This window comes from Triticum dicoccoides, chromosome 5B (assembly GCF_002162155.2).
Source record: "Triticum dicoccoides isolate Atlit2015 ecotype Zavitan chromosome 5B, WEW_v2.0, whole genome shotgun sequence".
In the NCBI taxonomy this organism is placed as follows: domain Eukaryota; kingdom Viridiplantae; phylum Streptophyta; class Magnoliopsida; order Poales; family Poaceae; genus Triticum; species Triticum dicoccoides.
The window spans coordinates 303,992,837-304,006,784 of record NC_041389.1 but is presented as its reverse complement, the minus strand read 5'-3'; the positions used below and the strand labels follow the sequence as shown (position 1 = coordinate 304,006,784).

Here is a 13,948-nt window from a genome sequence, read left to right as displayed (position 1 = left end):
AAGCCATATTTGTGGATATTGGGGGTGAGTGTATCACCACATCATTCGCTGATTCAGGAGAGGCCACAACGGGGTGTCTGTCATCAACTGATACCGAGCCTAGTGAGCGACTATAAGTGAACTTCATGAAAGAAAACTTAAGTTCAAAAAAAATTGTCAAGAAAACTTTGCTTGACTGAAAAGGAAATTTACGCTAGAGAATGTACTGAAACAACATGTAAAGAACACAACAGATAAAGTTTGGCAAGGCTACTTGAGTAGAGATTTGACAAACGCTCTAGCAAGGTTGATTCTCTGCTTCTATATAATTATTATCTGCATCGTGTGTGTTATATACATAGAATTTGCTTCATACCACTTGTAGAGATTACACAAACGCTTTGGCAAGGCTACTTGACCAGCCAAAGGCTATAGTTTTTAAACCATGCCTACATAATAGCACTTTGTCTTTGTCTGGTTAAGCTGTTCAGCGGTGTCTTCAGTAGCGGTCAGAGAAGCTCCATCTGCTGTCACTGTCAACCTAACACAACAAAAAGAAATTTAGGTACATCAAAGAAAGATGGGTGTATACAGGAAACAGAAGGCAGAAAAGGAGCAGCCCAAGGCTAAGCTAATCGGCGTCTTGATTTTAATTTCTCTTGACAGGATTGGTGAATAAAACACGTGTGGCACCATGGGTATTGCAAGATGATTTACTATTGAAAAGAGAAAAAGCACGAATCAAAGATTTAGTACAAAAAAGCAAGACGAATTGAAATCAAAAGCCAAGTCCAGACATAGTACCCTGCACCTGCAGCTGAAGGGGTAGCATTGTTCATTTTTTAAGTCGGTGTCCATGACTACATACACAAATGCAGATGGTCAGAAAAGAAATAAATTGGAGACCAGCAAGTTGTGTGGATCAGCACAAATGTAGGAAACACAGCTTATTTATATACCTCAGTTGGTGGTGGATCATCACAGATGCAGAGCATCGTAAGAGTATAATGAAACAAAGCTAATGCATCAACAGTGAGAAAGGAAGGGAGCAAACCTTGGTGAACAGACCAAGGAAGAAGCATATGTGGTCAGAACTAAAAAGATCATATAGCCTACTCCAACATGGTTGAATAGATGGATCCCAAGAATTTTTTTTACAAATCTACAACAACACAGCCAGATATCAAGATTCTTAGAACGAATGCGTAAACTAAAAAACCCAAAAAGAATCATATCCCATTCCAAAAGTACTATATAAACATATCAAAACTGTGAGGACAAACATCTAAACCATAAGACCAAACAAACAATCTGACCCATAAACAAATAAAGAACACTACTAACATGACACAACATAAAAATAGCCATCAAGCATGCCCAAAATATAACTCATTTTAACCTCCTCAAAAGATTGCCTAATTGAATGTGAAAATAAAATAGCTATATCTGTCAGATAGCAAAGTTAAGTAGACCCGACTCAGTTGGCCACGGACAGAGAGAACTTTGAAACCAAGATTTCTTCCCTGTCAGCTCGTGCACTACTGTAACATGTGAGTAGGAACAGGATGACACCAGGTTGCAATCAAGGACCACTGAATTATAAGAATAAAAAATAAATAAAAGAAACTACATACTGAGAAAACCCGAACAATTCGGCAATCCATTCCAAGACACAATAAATTCACAAGCCCAATTAGCATTATACCTCACAGCTGGCACAACAATGGTCACAAAACTTTCATATCCTGGCACAGAGCATCCAACTCTCAGTCCGCACCCTGCATGCACCCGAGCAGAACCAGGTCAAAAAATGGAGAAGGGGAAAAAGAGAAAACTTCAAACAGGCTGCAAGGGGCTCATACCGAGACGAAGAGTTGAGTACGGACTGGTGGAGTGTGAGCTTGTGCACCAGCTGCGGTCGTCGTCACCCACCCAAATGGGTCGCCATCCGCTGGACCACCGATGAGCTGCCTATGACGCTAGGCTGTCGTCAAGTCGCGAAAGAGGGTGTCGAGCATGGCCGTCGCTGTGTCACCTCAGGATGCCGGTGAGGCCGGCATCGGGTTCAAATAAGTCATGCAAACATCAAATGAGCCTAGAAGCCCAAACCAACTTCTATGTGACAACTAAGATAACCTTTCTAACATTTGGAAAAGGGGCACATAGCTCAGCAGCACACAACGGATTCTTGTTCATTCAAATAAAAGGGATTTTGTTGACTTACTCTATTATAATGTGATAGATATATGGCGTACTAATTGTTTCAAAAAGAGAAGTTATTTTGCCATAAAAAAAATGAAGCACAAAACTTTCTCGTCGAGTCCGAGTCGTGAACTCCTTCCATAGATCCTACAAACAAAGATGAACACAAAGTTCTGTCGGTCCATGAAACAGGTAGAGATCAGATTAAACGCAAGTAATCCAAACCACACCAGGAGCTGAGGTGGCGGCGAGCACTCACCTCGACCTTGTTGAGCTTGCCCTGGTTTAGAACCTTGAAAAGGGTGAACCCAGCGGGCCTCTTGAACCGCACCAACATCTCCAACCAAGCTGCAGCTCAACTCACCTGGATCGCAAGCACAACCACACAACAAAATCAAAACTATCCAATCTGTTTGGTGTAGCCTATGGTTCTATTATTAAAATATACTAACATGATCTTGAAAAAGAATTTTGCTCCTGTCCAGTAATTTCTACTGGGAATAGCTCACTGGTGAGTATAAACTTTTCGGAACTGGAGTTCCCCTGGTTGGAAAATTAGTATAAACATGTGATACTAATATTCAGGAGGAACGTAGAATGGTAAATACTAATTTATTTTATGCAACAAGTACTAATTGATATTTGATATTCAGTAGAAATGTAGAATGGTAAGCCCTAACTGATATTTGATATTCAGTAGAAATGCTAAAGGATAATCCTCTAACACTAGATAGCTAGAGGATTATAATTTCTAATTCATGGTAACAGAATTTAGCATTTGCCATTCATAAAAAGAAAAAAAAATCAACCTCTAGAAATGATAATCCTCCTTTCTCCTGCCAAAATCATGCTACCCGGGTTCTGTGAATCAAATAAATTGTAATGTAAACGAAATCAGCACTATGTTGTTTTCATGCTAACCTACCCAATAAATAGTTGTACAATACCAATACAATGTTGTACATTATCTAAACGCTATAAAATGAGGCAAGTTTGGTTATGTTTGTTTGGTTGGTTAGATTTCCTTGCAAATCATTCCATTGTTGCTTTTAGGATCTTCACTAAGTTTGCTATTTTGGGTCTGCTAGAAAAACACATGATGTTTCATTTATTTCATAGTGTACTGATTAATGGCGTAGGCATAATCTCCGACTCCACTTCCTAGCATAACTATGCCAACCAAAATAGGTCTTGCTTGCATATCCCTGTAAGCAAATACCAATGATAGAAAAGAAAGAAATGGTACAGATTAGTTACCTCTTGCATGGATCTGATAATAAAGTCGAATCATGAAGAAACCATGGGTTATATAACCCAACACTGTTGCAAGGTGGTCCGCTCTATGCAAATCTTGAAACAAAGTTCCAAAAAGTTAAATACATAAATACCATCACACAATGACAGAAACACATAAGGAACACACGTTCTAGATACCTAAATGAACCCAGGAAAAGAAATGCACGAACTTATTTATGAAATTTAGACCATAATGTCTCAGCAAGCATATTCTCCTAAGAAAGAAGGCAGGTCTAGGCACACAAAAAGTTTCATCTGTGAGAAGCATTTTCACAAACACGTGGTGTGCTACTTGTTCTACTAATCAAAGAAAACCAACAAGCAGAGAGGAGAAACTCAGCAACCTGCAAGCTGCAACCTCACCAAACAACCTACAACCAGCTGAGACTGTTTTGAGAGATCCGTCAATAATTCAATATTTTCTATGTTCGTAACCTCTTTCCATTTTTACTATAATAACGAATGCCACTTTGCCTAAGCCAAATTGCATCTCAGCAGAAACTACTACAAAGTACAATTACACTTTCATAGTTCATATCATTCAGAAAAATGGTTTTTCAAGAACGTACTTATATTTCTTTGCAAAAAGTGCCTATTTAGCATATAGTAATACCACATGACATGGACCTCAATAGAACTGCAAGCATTGCAGCAACTTCTCATTATCTTAGCTCATTGTTCAAATGAGTAAAACATACCTGCTCACCAACTACATTTAGTACTGGAACAAGGCTGACATGGACGAGGCAAAAATTTCCAGGTCCTACAACTCAGAATAAGGAAGCTAAATGTGTAAAAGCAAGCAAATGCCAAAATAGATATAGACATTTAGGGAAGAGCTGGTCTTTACTGACCTACACGGTATGAAAATTGACCTAATGCTTCAATAAAATGCATTGATTCAATATCCCCTCATCAAGAGTGCCACTGTCATTATGCGCGGTGAGAAAAGATTTTGTCCCTGCACTGGGCAGACTTACATAGCTATGGGAACATCCGAAGGAACTGCACACTTCCACATGTATGCTTTAAGTGTGCTGCATTGCAAGCTGTGCTACACATGAAATTATCTTGTTTACCTATAGTTCCAACGAAACTATCACACAAACATCAGGAGTCCCTTGTTTACCGTCAACCAGCTTTATCGCCACGCGTTCGATCCAATCCTGAATTCCATCTGTGATATGTGGCCCAACCTGTTAACACCCAGTAACCTTTGTCATACAAGTGTTTCGCATGAATGCTCCAGCTACACTATATAATGACGACAAACCTGGACGTTTTCTTCAAGTAGTCTCCTCTCCTTTCCTTGTCAATGACAGCCTGGTGTGAGGATTTTACAAGGAAAAATGCTGTTAACTTCCAGAAGATAGAAGCAGCACCTACAATTGATAATAAAAGAACACAAAAAAAGTTCGAACACAAAAAATAACCGATAATCTGCAAAAACAAAAGCTAACATGGACAAGTCACATGCATGTACACTGATTACAAGCGACTAAACCAAGCAAGCAAATATCTAGTCATGTCGTGGCCTTCCTAGACCGTGTGCGTTGCGTCCAGCCTGTCTGAATTTAAGAGATTGGAGGATGAGCAACAGCAGGTAGATAAAAAGGGAGGGTAAGGGGGAAAAGAGAGATGCCGCCGGCAACGAGCGCCATGGAGGGACAGAAAAAAAAAATACGTGTGTTTGGCCATGGAGGCAGCAAGGTCGCGGCGAGAAGGTGAAGACGGGCGGCGGACCAAGTTCGTCTTCCCCGCGGCTGCACCCCACCACGACCGAAGCGCAGTCCCGCAGCTCTTCTCCGGCACGGATCCACCGCCCGTGTGCGCCTTCTTTGGCACCGCCGCCGGAGAGAAAAGTGAGAGAGGAGGAGGCGGCATAGTGGAGAGCAGAGTAGAGAAGGAGGGGAGCGGGGGGCTAGGTGCAGAGGGAGCGGGGAAGGCGGCTGCGGGCTGTGGAGGGCGGCTGCGGTGCGGAGGGAGCGGGGGAGGCGGCTGCGAGGCTGCGGAGGAAGCGAGGGAGACGGCCGCGAGATTGGCTCGTGGGCCTAGGGTTCCTTTTACCCTGGATCGCGATTGGCGAGCACGCGACCCAGACTTCGCGTACCAAGATTTAAAGAAAACTCACGTTAATCTTGCGACCCCACGGCTACGAACCCCACCTGTCATTCTCTCGTGAAGCAAGCGCAAAAGTGAGAAAAAGCGGACGGTTGATCAAATGCCAGCAGCCAAGAAATTGATCGGGCGGTCAAAAGTGGCGAGCGCGAGCGATGCCCAGTTATGCGGGTAGGCTAGGAAGGTTTATATGTTCAACAAGCACAAAAGTGAGAAAAAGCGGACGGTACTGTGGTAGCTCGATCGGGCGGTCAAAAGTGGCGAGCGCGAGCGATGCCCCAGTTATGCGGGTAGGCTAGGAAGGTTTATATGTTCAATTCGCTATCCACCACATTTTCATTTTCTGCTTGGAGCCTTAACGCTCAAGGGATGTATTTTAATGGTTACATTGTTTTCAATCGGCATCATGGAATATACTACTCCCTCCGTTCCAAAATATTTGACCCAACTTTATACTAACTTTGTATTAAAGTTAGTACAAATTTGAGTCATCTGTTTTGGAACGGAGGGAGTACCTGTAAAGAAATATAAGATCGTTTATACGTGATCTATAAACGATCTTATATGTATCCAACATCTTGTCAGCTAAGTATGAAGCAATCATTAAATATCTCCACATCTCATCAGCCAAGTATGAAATTGTATGACACAGTTGACCAATAACATGGTCAAAATGCAGCTTATTGCACATCTCATCTTGGCACGATTATTGCACAGGATGCAGCTTATTCACTAAAATATGACAAATTCTTGAACAGAAATATCTAGTCGATTTTGTCAACACAATACAGTTGAAATCAAATGCTTTCCTTCACCAGCCTTCACTGTGTCTCTCAAGAAAAATGCAAAAAAGACCCCGGAAGGTAGAGCCAGAAAAGCTTGCAGTGTTACATTACAGTGTATTTTGACAAGCTTGCAGTGCTAAAAGAGAAATGCTAACTAATCCTCTGTTGGTTTTAAGCTTGGAGCTTCAAAATACATTACAGCAATGTACCACTACTTCAGTGGTCCCAACCCTATCGATGCACGCAGCTTGTTCATCTCTATAATCTCTGGATCATTAGGATCTGGACCGTTCCCGCTGCCCTTCTTCTCTTTCTTTTCCTTTCTCTTCTTAGGCTCCTCCCTCGGACCATCCTCGGCACGCCCTCGAGGAGGACTGGCACTACCACGGCCACGCCTCTTACGGAGCTCTCCCACTTCACGGTCTCTTTCACGCCGATCCCGGCTTCTGCTCCTTGAGCGGCTCCTGTGCCTGCCACGGTCTCTGTCCCGGCGTTCCCTTTCCCTGCCATCCCGGTCTCGATCTCGGTTGTAGTCGTCATCTCGGATGCGGTGACGGTCTCGTTCCCTATCCCTCTCTCTATCTCTTTCACGGCCTCTATCTCTGTCTCGATCTCTTTCCCGGCCTCTTCCATAGTCCCTGTCGTGATCCCGATCTCTGTCATGATCTCGGTCCCTGGAAAAACAAAGATCAAAAGGCACAGGCAGTCATTATCTAGAGACCAAATCCACACACTGATAGCTAGTGCATGTATCACAGAGAAACATCACACCAAGTTTTCATTCAGTAACCTCATCAAACCACAGAATGAACATGCTGAGAAACTACAGATCATTTAATCACATGTCAGCACCTCAAAACCATAGACAGGACATGCTGAGAAACAAGGGATCAATAGTTATTCAGCAATTGCCCCCATTCCCCATACCTATGAAAGACCTCTAGCCAAATAATCAAATCCATTTACATGACAATCAAATGGACCTGGTACCTTCAGAAAGATATGTCTACAAAGCAGGTACTTTTTTAAGATCTTATCACATTTGAACATCTGTCAGGTTTCCATTCCTAAAACAAATCTGTCCAACTCTGATAAAATATTTTGACCCACATAATTACTTTTACGCAAGCACCTACAGTAGTCTCCACCATATGAGTTTATTTTCTCAAACAATAAGTCTACAAAATTACAGGCTATAAAATGGGCAAAAGTTCACACAGATGCTTAAGGGGAAGCCATAACAATAACTGTAGTTTACTGAACTTAGAAAGTAGCTCAATGTTAAGAACATCGTACACTTGTGCACAGCTAATGAACATGACCAGCTGTCAAAAAAATATTACACTTCTTTATGACATAATCCGAAGTTAAACCCTTAGGCAGTATCTCAATACATCCTTAAAAAAATGAGTTTCCAAAAATAACCGAATCCTTTTCTTCATTTGGTTATGAACAAACAAATCTCTAGAACAGAGAAACTGATCTTATCTGGGCAGAGCATCAAGCTTAGCTATGCAATTATATCAGGTTCTATACATTTATACATGAAAGAAAGGCTTCTTAACATGGACTAAACAAGAGCAACAAAACCGATAAACAAAATGTTCAAATTTGAACCACTGTGGATAAGAACTACTCCCTCTGTCTCATAATATAAGAACGTTTTTTACACTAGTGTAGTGTCAAAAACGTTCTTATATTATGGGACGGAGGGAGTATCTGTTTGGTCCATCATACTTCTCACTGCACACTATCAGTGCAGAGAAACCTGGCAGAGCCATGATTATTCACTATAGGAAGCAGCTTGCCTACCAATGGCTCTTGACATTAACAAGCCATGGCAGTAACTCTAGTATGCAATGCAACTGCAATGCTACAGCATCAACTTCCAGTATGATCTCCAGCATTAAACAACTATAATAAAAGCTCCTGCACTGCTCTCTGGCCTTCTTAGCATTTTTACATTGCATACTTTCCAATGATTTGCAATTTCTGCTCTCAGATTATTTGCATTTTGGATATAATCTAGTTGCCAAAACCAAGATAGCAAAATGCTTATGGCTTCTAATTTAGTATATATTTTCCAAATTGACGTGGCTTAGCATGACATCACTAATATGTATGATGTATCAACATGAAAAAAAAAATGAGATTACTTCTATGCCCTTAAACAGTAAGAAGAAGAAATAGAACATCAGTGACTTCAACTCTCAAAGAGCATGTAAATCAACATCATACTCAAAACTTGCCGGAAATGAATATAAGCTCCTTTGGCTCTTATCTGATTTTTACTTTCATGCAAGAGCAATATGCATGCTAGGCACATTAAGCTTTGGGGGAAACACTTACAATAACTCGTTGGCAAACCCATCTGGCACTGCTACAAAATTCTATCGGGCTCTATACATTTTAGACACAATTAAAACAGGCTTCTTACATGTTTTTATAAAAGCAGACACAAAAACAAGCAAGAGCTCTTCATTTCAAAAACTCAAAAGGTTGTAAGCGGCAGAAAAATGGGAGGATGTGATAAAGTTTAACATAAATCCGAATAAGATAGCAAATTTCAATAAGCGAAAAGTTCAAATTTGGACCAGTTTGTGATTTTAAATCTGTTTGGCACATCATACTTCTCAACTGCACACTATCAGTGCAGAGAAACCTGGCAGGGCCACAAACATTCACTGTAGGAAGCAGCTCATCAACCAATGGCTCTTGACATTAACATGCCATGGCAGTAAGTACTAAGTGCGCAAATATGCAATGCAACGCTGCAATGATACAGCAACAGCTTCCAGTACAATCTCTATAACTAAAAGTAATACAATATCAAAAGAAGCTAAAGAGAGAAAGTCACTGTTTCAGTCTTGTGCAGTGATACAAGACAAGTGAACCTGCTCGTGCATGGCTGCCCCAGAAGCTCTTGCTCTGCTTGTTGGTCTTGTGTAATTGAGTCACGTAATGTATGAAAAGGATAGCTTACACAGATGTGGTAATTTTCCTTCTACAGTTACCAAAACCAAGATAGCAAAATGCTTAGGGCTTCTAAGTATACATTTTCTAAGTTAATACTATGTCTTAAGCATGACGTCACTAACATTTATCAATGTAAAATCAGTGAAACATAGGTTACTTCTGGGCCCTTAACCAATAAGAAAACAGAACATCTTTGGCCTGAACTCCCAAAGCACACAGTAAACAGAGTACTAAAAACTTGGCATCCGATGAATATTAACCAATCAGCTCACACCTGATTCTTCCTTAAGCACAAGAGCAGTACAGATGCATTTCAAGAAACAATAGATAAGTCGTTGACAAACCATCTACGTAACAAGCAATTCATATATAGCAGATACCTGTGATGCCTTTCGTGTTTCCTGTCTCTGTCCCTCTCCCTTTCCCTGTCCCGTTCTTTGGTGGGGCTCCTTCCACGAAGATGGTCCTGTTAACACGTTAAAACAAGTCAACACCTCTGGTCAACAAATTAGGTGGATTGATTTAGATCATTTGGCAAGTATGCTCACCTTTTCACGAGTGTTAGGCTCATCTACGTCCATTGGCTGTCCATCCTCCTTATCTTCCTCCTCTTCCTCAAAATCGTCTTCAAGGGCACTTCTTCTAGGTTCTAGAGTTCCAGAAGCTTCAAGGATCCATCTGTTGAAAATATCCATAAAAATGAATTTGTGAAGCATCTGGAACACATCAAGAGGCGAACCTGTATTTAAGATTACTGACTAGTGGTCAAAAGAAAATATCTCTAAACCAAAAACATATTACTGAAACATACATGACAACTATGTGTTTAACAGAGAGAGAACAATCAACAACTCCAATCTTTAACACAGAGAGAACAGTGAACAACTTCAATCTCAAAAGGGGTAACTATCTTTTTAAGATGTCACTAGTCTCAAAACATCAGCGAGAAATTGAGCAGTAGCAGATGGCAGGGTAGATGCAGATGTCGCAAACAAGATAAATTTCAACTGCACGGCAGAGTTTGGGACAGAGAAATCAAACCTTTTCTGAATGCGGGGGAGGGCAGTGTCGCAGCTATAGTCCTTGGTCAGGAGCTCGTCAATGAATTCGTCAACGTGTGTCAGCGTGAATTCTGAAACGAATACAGATGATCAAATGAGTAAAAATAACCGCATACCCCCAAATCTGACATCTCATACACCTAGCTAGCTACCAGCATAAGTAACAATATGGGATAAAATTTGGAGTGCATACTTCCATCGCTGAGCTTTTGCCTAATCTTGCGGTAGTCGTTGTAGAGCGGCTCGAGGTACTGGTAAACGTCGGCGACGGTGCCAGTGAGGCGCAGGTAGAACGCCCCGAGAACCCGGACATACCTGGAGCAGAAACAACAAGAAGAAGACCATCGATTTGTCAGTTCAATGCCTACAAGAAGCAGCTAGAGGTAGAGGACGGAATCGACGACTACGTTAAAGGGGAAATTATTACTTGTAGTCCTCGTTCTTGATGAACTCGACGACGATTTCCTTGTCGGGTTGGATCTGGAGCATCTTGAGGGCGAGGCAGAGGAAGGGGGTCGGCCTGCGGTTGCCGCCGTGCGTGCCGCCGGTGTGGTCGAGCTCCATCGCCTTGTCGACGAGGGTCTCCGCCGTGAGGCCGAAGCACTGCTCCTTCCAGTAGTTGCTCTGGTAGATCTTGGCCCGCACGATCTTCTCCACCAGGTTCTGAGGGTTGGTGCCGTGGATGCTCCGGGCCAGGGGGTCCGTGCGGTTCGCCATCGTCGCCGGCTCTCCGGCGCGGGCGCCGAGGGCGGCCGAGGCGGCGGCTACGCCGCTCCGCTGGTGGGGGCGGGATTAGGATTGGGACTGGGACGGGGACTGGAATTGGGGTTTGCGGGCAAAACCCTAGACTATAGTAGACAAGCCAGCCCCGCGGGAGCTTTTGAACCGACCTTTGGCACCGGCACCAAATAAAATTTCCAATAATAAGCAAATCAGATACAGTGTGGTAGTTTCTTTTCCTTTTCCTTTTATTTAACTTTCAAAATAGCATGATTTTACAACAATTAATAGAATGCCCATGCATTGCCACGGGCTTTTAAAATATTTTGCTGAAGTTATATAAACATAATGCATGTTAAATTTCACATGTAGAGAAAAGATAACATGGGCACAATTATGTAATAATTGAAGTCCACTTCACTTGCAATGTAAATTGATTAAAAAAGCAATTTGACGATTTATACATACAGAGCGATTATTCAACTAAAAATGTATTACAAATTAAATTTCACTTAATGCACTTAAGAAATTCTCGCACGGTTAGGAATGTTGTCTATTTAGTTTTTTGGACTTACCTGCCCAGCCTTATTCTGACCTTAGCTACTCTCTCACCACATCCGACCCTTTCACTCTTTCACCCCAGACACATCCCTACAATTTTCTAAATTAATATTCCTAAATGCTTCAAAGTGCAGCTGCGCTGTTCGGACGTCGCGAGCGCATGCAGTACACGATAAAAAACTCACCTACAAAAATAGTAATTAGCATTCTGTGTCGTCATTATACTACGAAAAAGGAAAGTAAGTGTTCGGGATCTCGTCGACGTGCCTACTTTACACAATTCAGTCAAGAAAGGATATGTACATGCATTTATTCGGGCTTAATAAAGTTTTAAAAAGCCATAATTTTTTATTCAAGTATCGAAATTTAGATTCGTTTTCACAGTTGGGTTTCTCGCGACGAGTTCTTCAAAAGTAGATCTCATATGGAAATGTTTCGACAAACTTTCTGTTTTGAGTAACTTTGGGTGCTAAAAAGGCAACTTTAGTGCTATAGAAAATCAATTTCTTCTTAGTTTGCCTACTATGATTGCCTATCAACGAGAAGTCATTATAAGCTGCCTCACATGACTATCTTGTTCACTAAATTCACATATAAGTTGTCCCCAAATGCTTATTAGTGCTGCTGCAATAATTGAAGATGTCGAGCGCACCATCCCAAGCCATTCGATTTGGCACAAATCGCGCACAGGTGTTTTCCTGTCTAGCGTGGTGACTGAAGGTATGGTGAGGTCCCTCCCAACCTTTTTCAGGTGTCATCGTTGCCTACAATCAACGATACTTTTTGCCTAAAACCATGTATCCAGTTGCCCACAATCAACCATACAGTTGTCTAAATTATGTATCCAGTTGCCCATGATCAACCATACAGTTGTCTAAAACCATGTATCTGGTTGCCCACAATCAACGATATTGTTGCCTAAAACCATGTATCTAGTTGCCCACAACCAACCATATAGTTCTCTAAAACCATGTTTCCAGTTGCCCACAATCAAACATACAGTTGTCTAAAACCATGTATCCGGTTGCCCATAATCAACCATACATTTGTCTAAAATCATGTATCCAGTTGCCCAATCCTCATGAACATAAATATTACCAAGATCATAACTTGGCCAATATGTAAATGTTTTAGATACCTTTCAAGTTTGTGTCATAGAGATGCGTCAATAATTTATCTCCTCTGGGTGGGATCCCTTGGTACGATCGAAACTACTTGACGGATTTTCTCCTCCTGTGTCTTAGGAGATAGGATCCAACTTGATGTTGGAGGGAGCAATGGAGGCTGAGGGGCCTTGAGAACGTCGCCTCGTTGTTCGGTTTGGAGGATTTCGGACGTACTGACTTGTTCAAACAAATTAGGTGAGCATCATTGAATGGTTAAAGGTGTCTAGAGAGGCCGATCCCGACATTTGGCGTGATTGAGTGTCCTTATAGTAGGAAATTTAGAGGTCAAATTAGTTAATTGGTAGTCATGGTAACCAACTTAGAAGGATCCTCCGCTGATAGGTAGAGGGAAAAAAAGAGTTGCTTTCCTATAGAACTGAAGTTGCCTATGTAGCACATAAAGTTGCTCGGAAAAAAAGTTTGTCAAAACCTACTCATATGTGATCTAGTTTTGAAGAACTCGTCGCGAGAAACCCAATAGTGAAAACGGATCTAAATTCCGACACTCGAATCAAAAGTTATGACTTTTTAAATTTTTTGAAACTACAAATAATTGCACGTGGTCTCTCGGCTGAGGTAACCTGACAATGTGAGACCGCATACTTTCTTTTTTTAGGTTAAGATGACATGTCACATCATTTTCCTAATATGGAGGGTTCTGGACAACTAACGGGCGTCGCGGCGCTCTATAGCCACGTCCATTAATATTATCTTGGATATTGTGATAAAAAATAAATGCTTGTATTCTGAATGCTATGATAATGAAATATATAAATTTACCCATCTATGCTCCTTGGAATACCATACGGAAATAAACGTTGCCATCTAGCTATGTCGAAATTCCAGTCGAGTTGCTTTATTTCGAGTGTGCCGGTAAATTCCCTCACAAATCTTGTGTGGTCAACCTCGGCCAGAGCTTCTACTTCTTTAGTTGTGAGGTCACGAATTCCTCTCTCTCCCTCAAAAAACACCGTGACGGCCACCATCGACCATGCCCTGCTCGTCGGCATCACTTTCCCATCCAAAGAGGCTGCTCGAGGAATCGAGGGTGCAATCGGCATGTGTGGGTTTCCACTTTCCCCTT

The 13,948-nt window shown here is 41.7% G+C and overlaps 1 protein-coding gene and 1 long non-coding RNA gene across 11 annotated transcripts; both read right to left on the bottom strand.

The window, feature by feature from the left end:
- Nucleotides 1-214: 214 nt before the first annotated feature.
- On the bottom strand, nucleotides 215-5,524 carry LOC119308581. 10 transcript variants are annotated; one of them, XR_005150174.1, is made up of 12 exons: nucleotides 4,751-5,524; nucleotides 4,332-4,673; nucleotides 4,176-4,240; nucleotides 3,439-3,531; nucleotides 2,991-3,042; nucleotides 2,634-2,724; nucleotides 2,441-2,545; nucleotides 1,842-2,328; nucleotides 1,685-1,757; nucleotides 1,034-1,141; nucleotides 784-839; nucleotides 215-520 (listed from the first exon to the last, which is right to left on the bottom strand). It is a non-coding gene; the product is annotated as an uncharacterized LOC119308581 (long non-coding RNA). The 10 variants fall into 10 exon arrangements; XR_005150173.1 differs by lacking the exon at nucleotides 2,634-2,724 and having other exon boundaries at nucleotides 4,751-5,045; nucleotides 5,162-5,524; XR_005150178.1 differs by lacking the exon at nucleotides 2,634-2,724 and having other exon boundaries at nucleotides 4,751-4,800; nucleotides 5,162-5,523.
- Nucleotides 5,525-6,304: 780 nt separating this feature from the next.
- Nucleotides 6,305-11,265, bottom strand: LOC119308580 (pre-mRNA-splicing factor 38-like). The gene is made up of 6 exons (XM_037584708.1): nucleotides 10,845-11,265; nucleotides 10,611-10,732; nucleotides 10,398-10,488; nucleotides 9,905-10,034; nucleotides 9,737-9,822; nucleotides 6,305-7,054 (listed from the first exon to the last, which is right to left on the bottom strand). Exons 1-6 carry the CDS (start codon nucleotides 11,132-11,134, stop codon nucleotides 6,592-6,594), a joined length of 1,182 nt encoding a protein of 393 aa, XP_037440605.1. The 5' UTR covers nucleotides 11,135-11,265; the 3' UTR covers nucleotides 6,305-6,591.
- Between the last annotated feature and the right edge of the window lie 2,683 nt (nucleotides 11,266-13,948).

Coding starts and splice junctions, on each gene's coding strand:
- LOC119308580 (XM_037584708.1), bottom strand. CDS start 11,134: ATGGCGAACCGCACGGACCCCCTGGCCCGGAGCATCCACGGCACCAAC. Junction 10,489..10,610: donor GCAAAAGCTCAGCGATGGAA/GTATGCACTCCA, acceptor TATTCGTTTCAG/AATTCACGCTGACACACGTT. Junction 10,035..10,397: donor CTCCCCCGCATTCAGAAAAG/GTTTGATTTCTC, acceptor TATTTTCAACAG/ATGGATCCTTGAAGCTTCTG.